We start from the raw sequence: 22,503 nt of genomic DNA, 5'->3' as shown, positions 1-22,503 counted from the left end.
AAGGTACCCAGGTACCCACAGCCCCTTCCCCATCACACACACACAGCCTGGTGTGTGACTCAACCAAGAGCAGTGGCCATGCTTGGGAGCTTGGTAGACAAGCAAAGTCTCAGGGTGGCCCTGATTCTGAATTTTAAAAAGTCTTCTGCCCTCTTTCCAATCCTGTTCTAGCGATCTACAAATTAACGTTGAGACGTCCTGCTGACTAGTCAGTTCTGGGTCTGTTATGAGCAAAAGGAGATCAAACCTGCCTGGAGAAGAAAGGGCATCATAAGCAGAAAGGACGTGTTTAGAAGAGTCAGCAGCAGGTTATTACGTCATAGGAAAATAATCATAAAGTCCAGAATCTGAGAGAAGCAGCCAATGAGCGTCAGGGTAACACAGGCAGGCTGGCCAGTTGCAAGTTCAGTCCTGACAAGCAGCTGCTTTCTCTTTACCAAGGAGGGGCTGAGAGGAGGCAAAGGTCAGGATCTAAGAGCTGCAGCTCCCGCCTCCTCCCCAGCCAGGGCAAACTGAGCGCTGCCTTCCATCCAGTTCCTCTGACTTACTGCTCCCTTTGCTGAAGACAGTCTGGGGAGGTGCAGGGCAGCAGACCTTCAGCCAATACACTTTTGCACCTAGAATGTAGCAAAGTTGATTATGTGGGAAAAGAAACTAAAATAATACAAAAGAGATCAAGAAACTTGTTCAAGAAACTTAGCAACCTTGGTGCCCACACAGCCAAATGGAGTCAAGTGAACAAGAGATCTCATTTCTGCCCATGTTCAAATTTACTAAATCCTGTCACCATCCAGGCCATCCTTGGCACAGGGCAGCTAGATTCAGGGTTCCCCGCTCCCACACACACCACAGAAAAGGGCATTTTGACCCAGCTATTCTACACAGCTTCAAAAACAAGTCAGTTGTAGACTACCCTACTGAAGTTCAGAGGAAGGGATGTGGGGTAGCACTCGGAATTAACAAAGAGCATAAACCACACCATCAGTCTGTCAAGCAAGAGCACAACAGTTTGAAGCCCCAGGATACCCACACACAAAAACAACCACAGCATCTGTCAGTCTCCACTTTGTGCCTCCTCCAATCCCAAGGAAGATGCAGCAACTACTTGTGGATTAGGGCCATCTGGAACCATGCAGCTGCATTTTTGCCAATTAAACCTTCAAATTCTCCACAGAACCACCAGTGGCACAGCTCCTAGCAATGGCACAGGGTGGAGGTGGGAATGACAGTTTAGGCAATCTGGAGTTGGAGAGCGGGCAGAAGAGGAGCAAGGATGTGGAGAGACGAGGTTACTAAATGATAGATCTGAAATAACAGTTTGAGACATTTATTATGTAGACCCACAGAGGGAATCAGAGCAATTTTTTACAAAACTACCTTTTCCCAACCTTAAAGCGGGGTATGACTGGTTAGAGCAACACTAGCCATACTTCATGCTCAACGTCTTGTGCTACCCAGTAAAATCCCCTCGTAGGAGGACAGAAGAAAGATGAGGGGTGGGCACTGGGATTAGCCTGCTTTTGGATTCCAGCTCAGCCACTTACTGGCTGTGTTACCACCACCTACTCACCTAACCTCACATATCAATTTCCTGATCTACAAAATGAGGACAGTAACAGTATTTAGAACAGAGCTGTACAGAGCTTAAACAAGACAATATATGTAAAATGCTTAGCACTGTGCCTGAGACACAGCAAAAATTCAATAAAGCTTATTATTACTACTAGGAAGACTATCATTTTTTTTAATAATTGTTCAGAGAGTGCAGTGAAGTCAAGAACCACTGCCCCTTGCCAACAAAGGCTGCACAGCGATGGTTCTGGTAAGCATACTGCCTAAATATGCTAAAAGACACAAATCTGTAAGAGCTGGGAAAAGGTCAAGAGTTAGTCCTAAGATATTTTAATTAAAAAAAACAAAACAGAACAAAAAAACAAGACAAAACAGAAAAAAACAAAAACAACTTGGGGCTGGCATCATGGTGTAGTAAGTTAAACCACTATCTGCAGCAAGAGTGTCCCAAACCGGCAGCAGTCCAATTCCTGGCTGTTCTGCTTCAGAACCAGCTCCCTGGTCATGGCCTCGGGAAAGTAGTGGAAAATGTTCCAGTTATTAGGATCCTTGCATTTGTATGGAAGACCCAGAGGAATCTTCTGGCTCCTGGCTTTAGCCTGGTCCAGCCCTGGCCATTGCAGTCATCTGCAGAGTAAACCAGTGGACACAAGACTGATCTCTCTGTAGGTCTTTCACATAAATAATTAAGTCTTTAAAACAAACAAAAACTTGATTATACAAGATAAAAACCTCATCTCTACCCTCACGCCCTACTGATATTATTGGCATCATACTGTGGAAACAGCCAACACCTTGGCATTAATCTAATTTTTTATTTGTGCTGTAGTTGTGTAAGCGAATGATTGCGTAATTATTCACAGGACAGCATTATACTTCATCAATTTTCCTGTGTACTATAAAAATTTGTTCTGTTGGGGCCAGCATGACAATTCTCCCACAGGCATCCCATATGGGAGCTGATTGGTGTCTCGGCTGCTCCACTTTCCATCCAGCTCTCTGCTTGAGGCTTAAGAAAGTAGGGAAGGACAGCCTTGTGCCCTGTACCCATGTGGTAGGCCAGGAGGAGGCTCCTAGCTTTCCACTTCAGATCAGCTCAGCTCTGGCCACTGTAGCCATCGGGGAGTGAACCAGCAGATGGAAGAATTTCTCTGTCTTTCCTTCTCTGCAATAAATAAATACATACATACACACATACAAATAAACCTTTTTTATTTCATTTTTTTGTTCCACTAAGTACCAGCATTAAAATGGTGTGAGCTGAACTTCTGAATAAATGACCAACGAGAAGTACCACTACGGGAAGACAGAATTCAAAACCAGATGAGACTTGTAATGAGAAGTTAGAGAATGTGGTGAGCTCAGCAGGAAAAAGAAGCAATGTTTAAATCCTGAGGATTGAATCAACTCCCTGCTCAGGATCCCTCCAAAAGAGCATCTGACAGAGTAATGAGGAAAAAAAACTCAACCATATGGCTTCAGAAAGGGTTGTTCCAAGATCTTCAAGTGAATTTAAATCTCAAGTATGAACGAAGGGGCAGGAAAGAAAAGACATCGGCCTCTTTAGTCTGATTTCAGTTATAGGGGGAGAGACAAAGTGTGTAAACTTGGGAACCCACTCTAAACAACATTGTTTTATGAACTAAGGAAACAACAAAAAGCATTGCAAACATTCTCTGTGATAAAATGATACAATGGGAGGGCGGAATTCACTCCCTAGAAGACCAAGAGGACCTGTACACTCTGTGAACTCACTCCTCTCCAAGCGTCCTTCAAAAGCAGAAACAAACACAGTGGTCCACTAAGAAAGACTATGGACTTGCTGCTGGAACTATCCCAAGGAAGCAAAGAGTTGGAAAATCTGAATATCCAGTAGCTACCCAAAAAGCCTAAACTGCTCAATCTGGCAGCCAGACATTTATTTCTCAACCCCCAACCCTGGCCCACTTCTGCTGATCTCTGCCCTATCCCTCCCCGCCTTTTTAAGAAGTTACAATAAAATTCATAAATGGGGTCATAAACACCCAAGAAGGTGAGCAACTCTCATTCCAGTCTGCTGAGAATTGCCACAAAAAGGAAACTGACAGAAAACTTGGTCTTGTCCCATGTTCAACAATTGATCCCAGAGAGGCAGAGGGAATGTGATGTATAATGCAACAAATCCTGAAAACACTGAGCATTTCCCCCCCCTTGTTAACACTGAAGCCTGAACATGAATAAAACCAAGTTACTATGAGAACAGTGGAACAGACCACTGTTCTTCCAGAAGCTTAGTTTGGATAAACAAAGTTCCAAATTTAAAGCCTTGAACTCTTCTCCAAACAAAGGGGCAGTGAGAACACCCACAAGCCCAACTTCAGACCCAGGGCGTGGACAAGGGTGGCTGGCAGGCTCCGGGAGTGTGTGGGGGGCAGACTGAAGGCACACTCCAACTTGAGATTTTTCATTAATCAAGAAACAACACACAGGTGACCAGTAGAAGATAGTGAAGTCGGAGAAATACCAGTGGCCCAAAGACATTCAAAATACTGATAGGGAATAAGATAGTCACTCCAATTGATCCCTCAAGGGGGAATTGGCTGAGGGAAGAAAACCTTGGAAAGCAGTAGCACTGTGAGCCCTGAAACCAAGGCGGGGAGGGAAGGCTTCCCAAGACAACTGAGTCTGAGGAGGTTGGGCTATTTTTAGGCAGTAAAGGAAGAGGTGTTGTTGGGTTCAAGGGTGTCCTGGGAGAGTCACTTTGAAGGCTGAGGGCAGCTGCAGGCACCGGAAGAAATGAAATGGAGATCAAAGAAGCAAAACCAGAAGAGCACCTGTTCTGAGGAGCTCAAGACACTTCACATGCCTTAATTCAAGAACATGTGAGAGTTGAACAACTCAATGCAAACTAGACCGAGATTGCTCACTCACACAAACACCAATGAGGGGCAGAGTTAATGTCATACGGATTTCTACCCTCCATCATCTGTTCTAGGCAGGGAGCCCAGACAGTGCGTACCAAACACTAAAATACGATGGTTTCAATGAGTCCACAGGGAATCGGGTAGTGGAACAGTGACATAAAAGACTGGCTTGGACTCAGGGATATTATCACCAAGTTTCTTATTTCTGCCCACAAGGGAAATTCCTCAGCAAGGCAATAATCAGCAGATCTAACCTCTAACAGTGTAGTTCTCTCACTATCCCTGACATTTTACAGAGGATAGAAGATACAGAGGAGATAAAATCTACTCAAGGGGAAAAGTACACTTTACAGATCTAGCACTATTGACATAGTGGGTAAAGCTACTGCCTGCAAAGCTGGCATTCGAAGTGGGCACTGGTTCATATTCTAGATGCTCTATTTCCAGCCCTCTGCTTCTGTACCTGGGAAAGCACCAAAGGATGGCCGAAGTAGTTGGGACCCTGCACCCGTGTGCGTGAATGGGAGGATCCTGGCTTGAGAACAATCAGCTCTGGCCATTGTGGATACTGGGGTAGAGAACTACTGGTGAAGATCTCTCTTTCTCTCTATATAAATCTGCCTTTCAAATAAGTAAAAAAAAAAATCTTAAAAAGAGAGAAAGAAAATACACTTCCCAGGCTGGAGATGTTAGTCCTTCCAGGAAACCTCAGTGAAGCCTTGGCATGAGGCCAACAAGCTTCAGGCTCTTTCTACAAAGACCAGGGTTTTGTACCTTGATGCAGCAGGCTTCTGGTACAACTCAACAAATATCTTGCTACCAAACTCTAACCCTAATGGTTCTAACAGAATGGGGACCAGGAAAGTGTATTTTTAAAGTGTTGTATAGTTATTCTGATACCTCATTGTCATCCTAGTCTATCTCCCATGTGAAGAGACATCAATTTGGAGCTAATGGTCCATAAGTTGTGTGCGTGTGTGTGTATGCATATTTCTGGGGCCAGTGATGTGGCATAGCCAGCTAAGTCACAGCTTGCAGAGCCAGCATCACATATGTGCATCTATGTGGGTTGGAGTCCAAGTGCTCCACTTCTGCTCCGACTCTCTACTAATATGCATGAGAAAGTAGTGGAAGCGAGCCCAAGTCCCTGGGCCCCTGAATTCATATGGGAGACCCTGAATAAGCTCCTGGTTCCTGGCTTTGGCTTGGCCCAGGCCTAGTTGTTGTGGCCATTGGGGAGTGAAGCAGCAGATGGAAGATCTATCTCTCTCTCCCCCCATCTTTCCACAACTCTCCCTTTCAAAAAAAAAAATATATATATATATGTATGTTTTTTAAAAGTGTTTTCTATTACCAAATATACACAGTAAAGACTTCCAATAATGATATCTGGCTCAAACACTGAGAAAAAGCTGAAATTACATTAGTGCCAGTGTTCTTTCCTTCATGAAACCCACCTACACAAACTCTTATTGGAGTCGCATATTAAAAGGCTCAATAGGCCACCATATAATCATACAAGAAACCTGGGGGAAGACAAGTATTACATCAGCAATCATTAAAAAAAAAAAACACAACAACAAACCACTGGGCCCGGCATGGTAGCCTACATGGCTAAAACCCTTGCCCTGCATCTGTCAGAATCCAATATGAGCACTGGTTTGTGTCCCAGCTGCTCCACTTCCCATCCAGCTCCCTGCTGTGGCCTGGGAAAGCAGTAGAGGACGGCTCAAAGCCTTAGGAATTTGTGTCTGTGAGAGGGGCCCAGAGGAGGTTCCTGGCTTCTGGCTTTGGATTGGCTCAGCTCTGGCCACTGCAGCCACTTGGGGAGTGAGTCAGCAGATAGAAGATCTTCCTCTCTGCCTCTCCTCCTCTCTGTATATCTGACTTTCCAATAAAAAATAAAAATAAAAATAAAAATAAAAATAAAAATAAAAAAAACAACTGAAAGCAGACTTTATTGTTTCCAGAAGGGATAACACAACCAGACTGGGTGAAAAGATACTGAGGGAGATGATTTCAAAAACCACTTTCACTTACTTTTCCACATTCTGCTAAGACTTATTTTTTATTTGAAAGGCAGAGATAGAGAGAGAGACAGGAAAGTGAGAAAAACAGCGAGAAAGAGAGAAAAAGATATCTTCTATCTGCTGGTTTATTTCCCAAATGGCTGCAATGCCCACAGCTGGGCCAAGCCTTACCCAGAAGCCAGAAGCTTCTTTCAAGCCTTGTGTACGAGTGGGAAGGACCCCGGCAGCTGGCCACCTTCTGCTGCCCTCCTAGGAGCATTAGCAGCAGGAAGCTGGATTGGAAGTAAAATATCTGGGACACAAACCAGCACACATATGGGAATCCACTGTGCCACAGTACCAGTCCAACTTTTTCACAATTTAAGAATTTTAGCACAGGAAATCCTTTGTATCTCTAATTTGAATCTTGCCTGCTCACATTGGTCCATTTCTGCCCTGTGTTAAAAGTGACCTAGTTCCTTTCCTCATAAAAATCTTTGAGAGAGCCTAGCACGGTAGCATCATGGCTAAAGGTCTCACCTTGCACGTGCCAGGATTCCATAGGGTCGTTAGTTCTAATCCCGGTGGCCCCACTTCCCATCCACCTCTCTGCTTGTGGCCTAGGAAAGCAGTCAAGGACGGCCCAAAGCCTTGGGATCCTGCAACCACGTGGGAGACCTGGAAGAAGCTCCTAGCCTCGGCTTTGGATCAACTCAGCTCCAGTTGCAGCCACTTGGGGAGTGAATTAATAGATGGAAGATCTTCCTCTCTGTCTCTCCTCCTCTCTGTATATCTGACTCTATAATTTAAAAAAAATCGTTAAAAAAATCTTTTAGAAACTTTAGGACAGGGAAATTGAGCTAAGAAGAACATACACATTTGCTTCTTAAAGAAAACACAGCTCTAACTGCAGAAACTGACAAATGTACAACTGAAAACTTACAATTAGGTTTCAACAAGACTCAGCAGATATGGCATAAAATGTTGCTGTTTTTTCTATTCCTTCCAGTAGACACTCCTCTCCTTTTGAAAAAACAAAGATCCCAATTCTCATTTATTGTTTAATAAATTCCCACCTCTTCTGGCTTTCTTACTTCAGCTTCCAAGTCTATTTTCACCATATACATATGTATATATTCATATAAAAATTTACTTATTTCAAAGTCTTGTTTTACACACAGAAAACGAGAGACACACAGAGAGAGGTTCTCTCCCCAAATGGCTACAATGGCTGAAGCTTAGCCAATCCAAAGCCAGGAGCTTCTTCTGGGTCTCCTACATGGGTACAATGTCCCAAGGTTTTGGACCATCCTCTACTGCTTTCTCATGCCAAAAGCAGGGAGCTAGATGAGAAGTGGAACATCTGGGACATGAGCTGGTGCCCTTATGGCACGCTGGTGTTTGAAGGTGGAGAATTAACTTGTTGAGCCAGGCACTGGCCCCTCAAACATATATATATGGTTTTAAAGATTTATTTAATTGGAAAGTCAGATATACAGAAAGCAGAGACAGAGAGGAAAGTCTTCCGTCCACTGATTTACTCCCCAAGTGGCCACAAAGGCCGGAGTTGTACCAATCTGAAGCCAGGAGCCAGGAACCTCCTCCAGATCTCCCATGCAGAGTCCCAAGGCTTTGGGCCATCCTTGACTGCTTTCTCAGGCCTCAAGCAGGGAGCTGGATGGAAAGTGAAGCTGCCAGGATTAGAACTGGAGCCCATAGAGGATCCCGGCACATGTGAGGAGAGGACTTTAGCAGCTAGGCTATTGTGCTGGGCCCTTGATCATATTTTTACCCACATCTCTCCTGTATTAAATGTCCTTAATGTGCATCACTCTGCATCTGTGTACCTCTTCTTAGGGCTTTCACAGATAAACATCTCAACTCTTTTTTCTCCATTTTATTATTTCTAGTTTTGATTTTTCTTCTAAAAAATCACAGAATCCTTCTAAGCATTTTGTGCTCTTCTGCACTTCCAAGTTTATCTCAACAAGATTTAGGTAAAGAAACTGTTCTAACTCATGTATTCCTTTAGTACCTGCTGTCTACACGTTTCTAAACAGTGTGATATAAAGGAAAAAAACAAGCTCCCTGAAAGTGGCTGCCCACAGCCGTGGTGCAGGTCCCACGGGTTGTTCCTACCAGGCAGATACTCAGTGTCACAAAAGGAGATGGGCCCCAGCAAAGTTCCTGCGCACACAGACAGCTTCTACACTGGGGGCTAAACGTCTACCTCACTGCTCTGGCTCCACAGACTATGTAAGACTATATTCAGCTGAGTGCTTGTTCCCTTCCGACCCAGCTTTGGGATGGATGAAGCCACTGGCAGCTAATAGAAACACTGAACTCCTATTGGAAACAATGGGGTTTGGTGGCAATGCCAGGAACACTCATTACCCCCTCCGCTGTTTGTCTGGAGAGTTCTTCTCCCTTTGCCTCCTCGGCTGTGAAGTCTTTCCTAATTTCCCCTAAGCTGACTGAGAGCCCTCCCCACCCCCCGCACGCTTCCAAGAACCACCTACAAGCCAGCACTCGCCATAACACTGGTAATTATCTGTTTACATGTCTGACTAGCCACAAGCTCCTTGATGGCAAGAATGATGTTTTATTCATCACTGATTCCACACCTAATAGACATTCAACAAACATCTGTTGAATGTGTTAGTGTTGAATGACTATCCTGTGGATCCCAGACCAAAATTTCAGGGAGTATCAACAATTTAAACTAACCTTCCATTATATGTTCCTATTGCACATACCGTTCTTGGCCACACACACACACATACAAACACACACACACACACACACACACACACACACACACACACACAGGGGCCAAAGATGATGAGACTGCTTTCACATGCTCGTCAGCACCAAATCACCTGTTAGGAATACAAGGGCGAGCCCTGCACAATAGCCTAGTGGCTAAAGTCCTCGCCTTTGAACATGCTGGGATCCCATATGGGCATCAGTTTTAATCCTGGCAGCCCTACTTTCCATCCAGCTCCCTGCTTGTGGCCTGGGAAAGGACGTACCAAAGTCTTGGAACCCTACACCCGTGTGGGAGGCTTGCATGAGACTCCGGGCTCCTGGCTTTGTGTCAGCTCAGCCCTAGCCATTGCAGCCACTTGGGGAGTAAATCAACAGACAGAAGATCTTCCTCTCTGTCTCTCCTCCTTTATGTATATCTGACTTAAAAAAAAAAGAATACAAGGGCACTTCAAGACATTTATGGAAAAACGGAATCAAGGCATGTTTATTTTGGCACACACACAAATCGCACAGTCGTGCACATTTTGCTCATGATACTCATTTTCCGTGAACTTGTGAAGAGCACTTGCAGAAGAAAGGAGTAGAGACGTTTTCCCCCAGTCAGACTCACGCTCCAGCTCGCAGGGCATGGGAGCCATGGAGGGTGAACAAGGGGCCTTGGAAGGGTCCTTATCTCCACTACCATGGCACCATGTGGCAGATTTAGATTCACAGGAAAGCTATTTACCCTCTTGCCAAATTCAGTTAAGGTTCCTCTAAGGAACAGGGATCTGAACCAAGTCCTCCCAGAACCCTGCCATGTTATACGTTAACATTCTAAATCATTCCTCACTGGGTTTACTCATCTCTGAAGTGACCCAGGCAAGGCAATAAAATGCTGTTGTCTGAAATGACTCTGCCTGTGGCAAGCCAGCCTGGACCAAGCACAGCTACCGTATTTATAGGTCACCTAGAAGGACACAAAATCTAATCGGATCCTGTGCGAACAAAGCCCTGGATTCCCTCAAGGGATTAAATACATTTAGTTTATCTATTTTTGCATTCCCCAAGTTTTGCAACTCAACTGAACTGGACAAAGGATAAGGACCCCAACCTAGACAAAGTGAAGGAAATGAAAAGGGTTTCTGCCTCCAAGGAATTTCCGTAACCAGGATGGATGTGGCTCTCAGCATACAGTACATCAGATAAGCAACATTCAGGGGCAAATCAGATACTGGCTCTTTGCAAGTTACAAACCAGGAAGTTCCACTTAACCTAGGTCTCTTAAACACACTAATAAATCTGTTTGAATCCGCACAAGACCAATTACCAAGTCAAGTCATCAAAGTGTTTGCGTCTTTCTTTCTGCTACTACAATCTTATATAACTCAAGCTGTTTTAGTTACATCTGTAGCTCCATTAGTCATGACTTCAGTCTTTCACAGGGTATACGGCTCCACTAGCAGCTTCCAAGAAGGGAAACTGAGTCACGGCATATCAACCAGCTTCCCCAAGCCCACACTTAGAGTGAGGTCACAAATGAAGCTGTGTTACCTTCCTCTTACTTACCATTTCACAAACCAACCTCAGCATGTCCGCCCACCCCTGCTGCTTTTCCCCTCAACCTTACTAAAGCCAGATCCCTGCCTGTTCTCTGGGCACGTTTGATCGTTTGGAGCCAACAGGGGCTTCCCAAGAAAGAGGAACCCTGAGGAGAGGCAAGGGTTGGGAAGCAGCGGCCCCGGCGACGAGGACTCACCTTGGAGCCGAGGTCCTCCCGCCGGTTTCCTGCCTTACTCCTGCGCAGTTTGATGGAGGGAGAGCGCAGCAGGTTCTTGATCCGGCTGGTAATGGTCGATCCTTCCACAGCCATCACGGTGAGGAGCCCTCTGGTCGTGTCTCAACATTGGCACTGCCCTCTCACTCCACAGGACCTTCCAATAAGCCCTTGCCTGAGGAGACAGATGCCGCCTAAGCATCGCATGAGGCGACTTACGGCTCAGACCTCCACGTTTTTTCCCCCTTTATCCCTACCTTCACGCCCTGAGTGGTTTCTCACAACGCCCGGAAAGGAAACCCCATGAAAAGGGGGGCGGGGGAATCCTGAGCCCCAAAGAACTGCCAGGCCCACACCCTCCAGAGGCGTTTAACATTAGAGATGGGATGGGCCCGAGCAGGGCCAGTGCAGGTCTGCTCCCCGTTAAAGCCCAACTGTTCCCATGGCAACTGGGGAGCCAAGCCAGGAAGCCGCCCAGGACCCCCGGCGCGTCTCGTAGGGGGCCCGGGCACCTGTGCCGGCGGCCGCGGGGTCTCCAAGTGGCCCGACAACCGATCCAACCCCGGGAGCCTCCTCCCCCACCCCCGACCCTCGGGAGCTCGCTCGCTCCTCCACCCCCTCGCTCCAGGACGGCCCTCGACTTTCTCTCTCGCCCGACTCACAAGGCCGCCGCCCCGCGCACTCCCAGAGCCCCGCTCGCGCCCAGCCTCACCAGCCCCGGAGCGCGAGGGGCTCCCCGCTCACTGCGCCCTCAGGCATCGCGCTCAGCGATTTCGCCTCCTCCGCGATAGCGGCAGCCGCAGCTATGGTGGCACGAGCGGCTCAAAACGCGAACTGCCGGCTGGGCCGAGCTAGGGGCTGGGTGGGCGGAGCCCACGAGACGGGGCGGCCCACAGCCAGGTGGGCGTTACCAGGGTGGACAGGCCAGGCTATCGGAGGGCGGAGTCATCGGACAGGCAAGGAAGCAGAGGACTTAGGACTCGGGAACCAAGGATTCCACACAATTATGGTCTGTAGGAATTGTGGCCCACGGAGCTTGGCTCCAGGATAAGGCAATCAAGCCTTTTATGGTATTGCCAGGACTGTTGTCCCAGGGAACTGCGCCTCCCGAAGCCCCAGGACGCTAGCCACGCCTCCCGGGAGCCAAGGTTGGCATTTCACAGCCGCGGAGGACCGCAGATCAAACTTAAGTTCTGGTTGGATTACATAAAGTCGCGGTGAGGCAAAAAGCTCTGCCCTCGTCCCTGCACCGTTTGAGTACTTCCAAGATCTGCAATATTTTCAGCGCGCCGTCGACCCACTCACTCCAAACGCGAGGAACAGCGTTTTGCACTCGCTACCTGATCCATCCAATACAAGGAATGGCTGGGGTGTGGGGGTGTGCTCGTCAAGTTGCAGGAAAGACAGCCAACACACCTACGCTATCTATTTGCTTCACGGTTTCGTCGACAACCAGCATCCCTCCACATGTTCTCATATCCGGTCAAACAGGATTTGTTACTCCAGATGCCTTCCTCGCTTACGTCAAAATTTGTGAATTCTTCACCCTGGGACTGTTATTTAAGCCACCCTCAAGCTTGCTGGCGCTAAATTGTTTTCCCAACCTTGTGCGAGGAGTGGTATCTTACTGCCACTTTGCAATTTATTTTCTAGGAACCCCTGGACTCTCAAAAGTTATTAAAGAAACTAAATCTTATCAGAAATTAGTCTAACCTGGAAGACTCGGACCTGAGACATTCAGACCATAGTAGTCTGTCCCCTTACACAAACCTTTGGGATCCCAAGATGACATGTTGGCTAGAGTTAACTTTGCGGTAGACGGGCCTGGTACAGTCAGATGACAATGCAGGCATGTACTTGTAGTGTATGGCAGCCACTCGTGAAATGGGAGATTTGAAAAGCTCACGATTTGGTACAGAGATGACGGGAGTCGTTCCCTAGACCAACTGGCAATTGCTACCCAGGGAACAAGTCTTCCTTCCCGCTTCAACCACGCATTACAGATGTAATGCAACAACAAAAAACAGGATTCTCAGATTTATTTCTCAAACCTTGACACGAGGTCAATCTACAGGAACAACTGCATGAGAGATGGCTTCCTTCAACTCCTGGAGATTTGACGAACCTTGGGAGAACCGAATGCTAATAAATGCTGCCCCCTGGTGACCAGTGTGCTGCACACCCTAGTGATTGCCATCCCACCTACAAAACAAAGATGTCCACGCCATTCTCCTTAATGTACTCCAGGTCATTTTGTGTGTGCAGTAACAGTTTCTTCATCTAGTTTATTTCCTAACCACTAAGGCAAATAAGTTTACTAAGTATCACTGGACATTTCCTATCCCAAATTACTCTGGTTTAGTCCCTGAGAAATATTCCCCGGGTCCAGCGGCCTAGCAAGCGCTAAAGTCCTTGCCTGGAACGGGCCGGGATCCCATATGGGCGCTGGTTCTAATCCCGGCATCCCAGCTTCTCATCCAGTCCCTTCCTGTGGCCTGGGAAAGCAGTTGAGGACAGCCTAAGGCCTTGGGACCCTGCACCTGTGTGGGAGACCTGGAAAAAATTCTTGGCTCCTGGCTTTGGATCAGCTCAGCTCCGGCCGTTGAGGTCACTTGGGCAGTGAATCACCGGACAGATCTTCCTCTGTCTCCTCCTCTCTGTATATCTTTCTAATAAAAATATTTTGAAAAGTGTATTTAAAAAAATCAAAATATTCCCCAAGCACAGGCAAGTCCCAGCTCTCACTTTCCTTGTCTATTACCTTCTAGATGAACAGCTAAGAACACTGTAATATGGGGTTTTAGGTCTGGAATATGTATACTTCGCAACTAGGGTCATACTACAGTCAGACCTTTTTGTTTATTACACTGCCTTTGAGATGCCAATCGAACATGCTGCTCTCATGCTTCATGAATTCAGCAGAGAACAGAAGTTCTGAGTCCAATGTGAATAGGCTAAGCATTAACTCCTTTTTTCTCCACTAAAAGTAAATACTTGCCATCCCACCCTCCAAATGCAGTTGAACTAAGTATGTCATCATTCATATACTATTTCACTTTTTATTCTGCTTTGTGTGTCCTAAACATACATACATGGTGTTTGCCAGGTTGTGAAATTCCAGATGTCAGGGGATGGGGGAAAAATAAGATGGTATACAGTTGTTTGTTTAGTCAAATTCTTAAATTCACTCTAGGGTTAACATGCAAATAGAGGCAATTATAAGATCCTGGATGCTAATAGGCTAGGGTAAACATTTGCTCATCAATTCAAATATTTATTGAGCACCTTTTCATGCAAGGCACTGTGAGACAGCAGAGATCAGTGAATGGAACTGGAAACAGGATGGGTCTAAAACAATACTCCCAAGGCTGCTTTCCCATTTAACAATCTCTCCTACCAGCAGAGTTTACAATAGAATTTAACAGTCTAGATTTGTTCTTTCAGGTTCTCATGTGTAGCCTCCCCATCCTCCAACACACCTCCACCACTATCACTCAACACTTAGATGCTTTTGTAGAGCAGTTCACATTTAATATTCTACAGTTACACCTCAGTTTAAAAAGTTGTACATGTCAATTACTTCCACTCCAAAAATGCATTTTAACTGCTTTTCCCCCCCCACCTGGCAGGCAGTGAGTTTGAATTCTTCAGCTTTTTCTCAGCACTCAGCTACTTATAAAACTTCAATAACAAGAATACAATGACATCAAAGTATTGACACCTTTACAACTCTTGCTTCAAAAACCAATGCGCAAGAGACATATTCTGATTCTTGGTTATCAGTCATCTCTACTAATACCTGGAAATGTGCTGCCTACATGATTTTTGGCTTTTGTTCATTTCTAAGGTTTCTGGTAGTGAGGACCATGAATTATCACTATTTTCTACATCGGTCTTCAAATTACATTTGTTTCTCATTTTACTTCACCCCATTCAAGCATCTTAACCAGTACAGCTGGAAAAAAAAATGTATATGGCTAAACCCTGCCCAAAATAACATAAGGATTGTTTCCTTTTCTTCCGTGTTCAAAACACTTTCAAACTTTGCTACAGAAAAGCCTAATATCAGGTATTTCATTCATAATTCTGAGAAAGCTTCATGAACTATAAAATTACACAAAGTGTACAATTTGTATGAAACTTACATAACTGGGCTTGATCTGTTAGTGACCTTAAATAGATTAAAGAGTAGCTCAATGTCTAAAGGACTGCTTTAATAAAACCTCTTTGTAAATTATGAAAATAGTTAAACATATGGGGGGGTCCTCCAAAAAAGTTCATGGAAAAATGTAGATTATGAAAAAACTATACATTTCAAACTTTTTCTGCACCAAAATAAACATCTCTTCATTTAATTTTCCACAAACTATTTGGAGTGCCCTCACATTATCTTAAGAACATCTACTGTCCTTAGCCACTAAGATTGTTTATGTCTCATTCTTCGAGGTAACAGATAACAACAGCCTTGCACATGCTGGTGCCATGACATCAGCCTTTCTTTACTGTAGGATGACTTCTGAAACAAATACCTGTAACTGAGCTGTACAAAATTCCAAAGTCTTATAGGATCAAAACTTCAACAACTTCCCCCAAATGGCATGTCAGAAGCTTCTGAGAACAGAAAGGAATTCCTGTGATAAAATAAGGTGGCACCTCTCTCAAATACACCTCAGGGGATTAGAATTCTCTATTTCCAACTCAGCACAGATCTCCCAACACCAAGTCTTGCTTTAAATTAGTACAGCTAATTTACTTCAGATTTAAATTCTGCCTTTCAGTCACCAAACTTATTCTGTTCAATTTCTAAAAAAATAGTCACTTTTCAAAAGCAGAAAAGCAAAGATATATATATATATATATTTAATATATAAAAGGAAATGCTAAATCTGGCATAATTATATTCTTAAAAACATTCCATTTATTTACAGATGTGTATAAAAAGGCAAATTATTTATCTAGTGAGATCATGCTTCTTAAAAGAGAGTGAAAGCTCACTGTCTTTCCGGTTCCTCAACGCTTCTCACTCAACTTCATCTTTCAGAACCAAATGTGTAATTTTCATTGACCAGTTTCTCCTGGGTTACATTAAAGTTTTTGGAGATTACAGATTTCTGTCAAGCCTACAAAATTTTTCTGAAGACTAAGCCCTCCTCCAATTAGCTCTGGCAATTCTAACAAGTCTTGAGAGCACTTTACCTTGGGAATCTGCAATATGACATCTGCATTCTTCCCTGAACACAGATTCAACCCAATTTCCATGTTTGCACACCGTTCATACACAGAGTCAAACACCCTCCCATCAAGATTATCATCGATTTTCTTATTTTCTTCTATAAAAAGGAAAGCTCAGAAGCCAAAATGGTCCTTTTCCTGAGGATTATTTACTTGCCTGTTCTTTGGCTGACCTTCAAAAGCCATCAGGAGCCTTGGGAAGTCAGGAGACAATGTGGGGAAGAGACAAGCAAGAAAAACAGTGGGAAAACAGCGATTACCTGGGTTAAAGTACTAGCGTCTCCAGGACAAGTATTAGTAGGGAGACAGGTGCTAGATTCCTTGGCTAAGGCATTGAAAGCAATCTGCTGGGTAAAGAACAAAAGGGACGAGAGGCTGAGGAGCACTCTTCACCTACTCCAAGCTTCTTGAGTGACTTTCAGTGGAGGAAAGGTTAAGCACTGAGAGTGAGTCTAGAAAGGGAAGAATTCACTCATGTGTAACTAGCACATGTCATACACCCTCACAGTCTGCTGATTACCACAGTTAGCAGAAGGGAAACCAAACATGGAAATAACAATTTACTGGTTAGATCCACTTCTCAGGTGCTCTCACAACCCAGGTCTGAAGATACGTTGAGTGGGATTTGGGATATAGTCAAGGGATGTAGAAGAAACACAATCACCTAGGCACAGCCCAGGCACTGGAAGCTCTTGTGTTAGTGTTTTACAACACAAGCAAATCCTGTCAATGAAGACAGAACAGAGATTACATTCCAAAATATAATTATTTAAGAAAGGCAAAATGCAGCAACTAACTCCCAGTCCATACATTTTTCAGAATAGTGATTCTTGTCCCTAGGAGTTTCCAAGAGACCCCTCAAGTGCACCATGATTATTTACAAACTAGATAGGAAACATTTCTATACTCAGTACAAATCTCATCTTCTAGGTTGAAAACGTCAGCCTTTGAGAAATCTATGAAAACAACTATACAAAAATATAAATATCTTTTATCTTTACAGGCTGTCAGTCCTTCACACTGTGACAGCTAATGAATGAAAAATCTCTGTATTTCACTGAATCCATGGTTGCAGATAAAAAATATATCTTGTGATTCAAATACTGCCTTATTTCCCTGGTAAAGAGTGCTGACTGTGACTTTTCTTTGCATCCTGTGCAGGTAATAGTGAATGAAACCTTCAAGCACCAGGAGACTGGTTTGACTCAAGAAAAATCCAGCCCCACAATTTTTTTGTTTGTTTTGGCCACTGTCTGGTCTGGGGAGAAAAGACTTTTTAATTTTAGCTGTCTGTTGAATAACATGATTTGTGAAAGGCAGAGAGGGCCCCTCCTATGCCTACTTCCAAAATACATATTATCCAGCACAGATTCCTGGTATGGTAAATGACCTTTTCAACCTACATCAAGAAAGCAGGGAGAATGTTGTTTTAACATCCCAAAGTTAGTAATAAAAGTTAAAAGTAATCCTACTTTATCAGAAAGCTTGAATTTACAATTCTGATAGAAAAAGTAAGGGAATGGAAGCTACTTGAGAGATGAAAGGAAAAATTTTTGCTGAATGATACAAAGTTCTTCACTTTGGTATTCCATTATAATCACCCTCTCTTGTCCTATTTTTTTTTCTTGCCTTTTTGAGAAACACCTGAAAATGGTCTCTTCTGGATCCTTTTACACAAGTGCATTACATTCCTTAGATTTCAGACTTGACATGACAGCTATCAGCTACAGTTCAGCCCATAATAATAAAGTCTCAAGCAGCTTTTTTCCTTGGGCGGGGCGGGGCGGGGCGGGGCAGAGGGGAAAGGCCGGGGAGCAGGTATCATAGGAATCACTATGGAGCCAGAATCTTGTTAGGACTTCCTTGGACAAGTGGGCACCTCAAGCTCAATAATGGATCTTGGGATGAGGGGACCCAGCACCACAAGTGAGGTAACACAAACAATACGATCTGAATTTCTTCTTATTTCTTATACCAGGGTCAGCACCCTACCCTCTCTGTCATTCACTGCATCACGAAAGAATCACTATTCTATGACAAACAGATGCCTGCAGAGAAAGGTGAAACTCAGTTTTCCCTTACAACCTGGCTTCTGCTTGAAGATAAGCACTCTCATTTCCCTGCAGAAGCTGGAGAGGCTCCAGAGTTGCCCAATTTAGTCACAACAGGTGCCAATGTTGGCATCACCTTGCTCTCCCGGCCTTCCTGGTCACTCCCTGTTAGGTTCATTTTATTTGCAACTGACCCAACTTTGGCAGCTACAGGTGCCAAACAAGGCATCACCTTTGGACTTTGACCATCTGCATCATTAGAAGGATTAGCTACTTTTAAACCTAAAGGGGCCAACTTTGGCATAGGCCTCCACAAAGTGTCTGTACTGCTGCTGTTCTCCGGGCCGGCCTTCATATGCAGGATTGGGGGTGAGGATATACTCTCAGACTCTGCAGCAAGGCCAGAAGTATTCTTTCCTCCATCACTGGCCTTCCTGTGAGAAAGGAGGGATTCCTTTATTTCAGAGTCAATAACAATCTTCAGGACATCTGGCTCAGAAGCTGGTTCTGCAAGTTGTTTTTCACTCTCAGAAAAGTCATCCTCTTCCAAATGCAAGAGGAGAGGACTTATGGAGTCGCTCTCTCCTTGTACATCAGGTAACTCTTTCAAACTAGGTCCGAAGTGGCCAACCTGGAAAGTTGCTCTGTTTGCAGGAAATTTACTGACAAAAGCCCGCCGAGCATCCCCTGAGAACTCCGTATCCACAGAGCTGGGCAATTCAGCCATAGCAACAGAGTCATCATTTAGTTGCTGATTAAGGTAGGCAATCTCATTGAGCAGTGATGTCAGCGTCTCATCAGTATCATCCTCATCTTCCAGGTTTGTGAGCAGTTCACCAGAATCCAGTTCTGCCTCCTCTATGGCTGATGCTACTTTCCTCAGCTCCATCTCTATGTTGGAGTCCTTTAGCTCTTTCACCTTTAGCTTATGAAATGGAGAATCCTTTGACTTTAGTCTCTCTCCTCTTGATTCATTCTCTTTCCACTTACAGTGAATTCCTCTTATGTCACTGGAATTCTTTTTAGGTAAGTACTCCTGAACTTCCTGCGCACTGGAAATGTCAACTATTTGAGGAAAACCAGAATCTTTACTTGTCAGAAAAACCTGCGTTGGACTCAATACCATTCTGCCATCTCTATGATTTCCTTTGGAAGAGATTCTACTCAAATCATCTAAAGAGTTATCTTCATTCCTGACAGAATCTTTCAGGTGGTTGAGTGGCTTGCTATCAGCAACTTCACGGTGACATTTAGAGCCATTCATATCTACCAAATCTCCTTCTGTGGCCAATGATGTCACATTAACAATTCGTGGCATCATAAATAAGTCATCATTTTCTGAAAAATAAAAATTACAGAAAAATCTCACTTAAGATACATATTGGTGGACACCCGAACCTTTATATATATGTGTGTATATATATATATTTTTATATAACCATACCAAATGACTATCTTCACCAGTCTACTTTCATCAAGATGAAAAAAATACCAATACTTAAGAAAAATTCAACCAAAATTCTTTGCTATTCCACCATATTAAACTCATTTTACTTCTCCCTAAATTAATTCTTGTGCTGAGGCAGAAATGCATCTTGACTCTCTTTACTCCATTCAGTGTCCCACTGAGTGGAAAATAAAAGGTCAATGGCCAGAGAGAAGTCCTCCAACGAGGGTCTAGTACCAAGCAAAGACAAAGAACTATTTGGCTAGCAACAAAGTAAGGGGGACTTAACATTAGTAAGGACACTCTTTTCATCTTAACAGAGAATTAGGGGTCTGGATCTAAATCACTAAAAAGACTTCCTTTTTAACTTTATACTTTACCCCCCCAAAACAATGATTCACTCAAAGTGAATCCTGGTAACTGTGGAGTTTACCATTTCAGAGTACAACAGAGAACTGGTAAGTATTTATCAACACCAAGAAATAAACCAATGATTCCTCAACATCTTCCTTTCATTTTGACATTGTTTTTGATTCTTCTCAAGATTAAGAACAATAGGATCTAACAGTTTCCCATCCCAAGTAAAACATCCCAATCCAGACAACAGCTCATTTGTTGCAAAGCAAATGCCAACCTAGCAGCTCTGGATCGTCACAGCTCAGATTTAAAGGCCTTCTCTGTCACAGGGAGACTCCAAGACCACACTTCACAACATACCTGACTGAGCTATACCACTGTTGGGAAGCTGAGGCTTTAGCTCAGCTTCCAAGAGAGCAGGAGAGACAGTTACCACTGGTCCCGGGAACATGGGGCCTTTCAATGTGAGCAGTTGTCCTTGAGGAGTCATCACGAGGTTTGCAGAGGAGTGTGGGGAGTTAGAAGGTGAGGCATTTTCTAAAAGAAAGATAAAAACCGAGTCGAACCCAACAGTCCAGGAATGTACATAGTACCACATTCTTACTTAAAAAGGAAAAAAAGTAAATTTCAAGTTCAGTAGGGGAACAAAATTCACTTGTCTGAATAATGTTTCAATAAGTAATGGTTACCCAGGTACAGATTCTCCTAAGGAAGATAATTAACTTTTCAAGCAACAGAGCCTTTAGAAGTCTTGTTAGTGAATGAAGATGGACATATACAGAACTCTATCCCTAGGCTTCCTTTCCTATCTACATACCTCTAGCAAATTAAGTTGCTAGGCTTCAGGGGTCTCACCTGTGAAATGAGCTGAAAGAACAGATGGCTATTTAACTAGTTAATAATAAAATTTGCTTTTTGAAATCTTAAACTAACTCATGTTTTAGTACCCATCTTTATCTTAATTTCATATAACAAACCAGATTTTTAAACTTATACACTAGACAGAGTAAAAACCAGGTATGTGCTTCTCTAATACAAGCAAGTCACATAAAATTACATAGCCTCCTTAAAAACATATCAACAGGTGATCTGATGAAGAAGAGCCTAACTCAACAAAACTACTTATTCTTTAAAATTTCCAATTTATTTGCCTTAGCTACACCCATACTTCCTCAATCAGCAGAAGCATGTGGAAATCAAACATACAAAGCAATAAAAATGGCAGCTTAAATAAATACTAAAAATGTGACCTAGGATGCTATCAGAAATAGGACTTATATGTTACCATGATTAGTAATGTCTCAGGATTTGCTTGAGTGTATATAGCAATAAACCAATATATAGTTAAATTGTTTTCTTACAACTTATCTCTGATTTAATCAGAACTAAAATTATGGCCAAGAGATGTTCAATCCACTAAACTAAACTGATGTTTGCCTGTATCAAGAAAAGCAAAGAATGTCCCTCCTACCTGTGGCCTGGTCTCTTTTTCTGGAAAGAATCAAAGGTTTTCCCCTCTTGTTATTTATAAACATCTGTCCAAGTTCTACAGATGTAGAAGATCCTTCCTGCTGATTGTTAATTCTGGGAGACACATCAAACTCATCTGATCCCATCTTCTTTTTTCTCTTTTGTGTCTCTAGTGCTTGTTGTTTTGCATAAATATACTCTAGCTTCTTCAGGACCACTTCCTCTGTCTTACCTACAGGTAGATAAGAAATTAATGATCACTCTTTGCATGACTCCACATAACAATGAGAAATAAGAGTCAACTCAAGTCCAGTTGACTTAACTATATTTCCCAAAACTATGGAAGGCACGAGTGATTATAGTCTAAAGGAAATGTCCCATCCAGTCAAAAGGTAACTGCTGAAAACTCTGGGATTTCCAGTCTTATCCTAACTGTAACTACTTAGAAGTTTTGCTGGCTAAAACTATTAAGCTCTTTTGCATAGATAATTTACATATCTCACCTGAAAGTGACGATACTTTCCGTATCAGAATATTCCGTTTTCGGGTAAGGAGGTTTTTCTGTCCTATTAATTTGTCTGCCTGATCGGTTAGTCCCTGAATTTCACTGAAGGCCTAGAACAGAAATAATATGAGGTCCAATTAATGTATTCTTTCCTAAAAATAGGAAAAGTCTACATGATTTCTTTAATAAAAGGAATACTTTTTTAGAAAATTTCATAATACTATTCAAAACAATATTGACGTTTCAGAAATTACTTTTGCTACAAAACTCAAACACAGGTTTTATTTTAAGCAACTTTAAAATCATCTCTTAGTATAAGTAAAATCTGGTTGACATAACTTTGCTCTAAAGGGATACGAATGTTTACCCAAGCTTCTCCAACTCCTACTTAAATAAAAGCAATTCAAATAAAACTACCCTAAGAACTTAGGC

The 22,503-nt window shown here is 43.4% G+C and overlaps 2 protein-coding genes across 3 annotated transcripts in view; both read right to left on the bottom strand.

Moving 5' to 3' along the window:
* Nucleotides 1–13,441, bottom strand: part of LOC121148854 (mitogen-activated protein kinase-binding protein 1) — a 50,957-nt gene extending 37,516 nt beyond the window's left edge. Inside the window, exons 1-2 of one of the 2 annotated variants that reach the window (XM_040969193.1) lie at nucleotides 11,722–13,441; nucleotides 10,992–11,184 (exon numbers count right to left, since the gene is read on the bottom strand). In XM_040969193.1, coding sequence (XP_040825127.1) covers nucleotides 10,992–11,105 — 114 coding nt within the window. In that variant the 5' untranslated portion in view covers nucleotides 11,106–11,184; nucleotides 11,722–13,441. Of the gene's footprint in view, nucleotides 1–10,991; nucleotides 11,301–11,721 lie in introns of those variants that run through there. The other variant, XM_040969192.1, reaches the window with a different exon arrangement.
* An 848-nt stretch (nucleotides 13,442–14,289) lies between these two features.
* LOC121149369 (MAX gene-associated protein-like) overlaps nucleotides 14,290–22,503 on the bottom strand; it is a 107,568-nt gene continuing 99,354 nt past the window's right edge. Inside the window, exons 21-24 of the mRNA XM_040969949.1 lie at nucleotides 22,070–22,181; nucleotides 21,568–21,798; nucleotides 20,457–20,633; nucleotides 14,290–19,630 (exon numbers count right to left, since the gene is read on the bottom strand). Coding sequence (XP_040825883.1) covers nucleotides 18,354–19,630; nucleotides 20,457–20,633; nucleotides 21,568–21,798; nucleotides 22,070–22,181 — 1,797 coding nt within the window. The 3' untranslated portion in view covers nucleotides 14,290–18,353. The remainder of the gene's footprint in view (nucleotides 19,631–20,456; nucleotides 20,634–21,567; nucleotides 21,799–22,069; nucleotides 22,182–22,503) is intronic.

Source organism: Ochotona curzoniae, unplaced genomic scaffold (assembly GCF_017591425.1).
Source record: "Ochotona curzoniae isolate NIBS_2020 unplaced genomic scaffold, NIBS_Ocur_1.0 scaffold_4701, whole genome shotgun sequence".
NCBI lineage: Eukaryota > Metazoa > Chordata > Mammalia > Lagomorpha > Ochotonidae > Ochotona > Ochotona curzoniae.
This window is presented reverse-complemented; position numbering and strand designations above follow the sequence as displayed.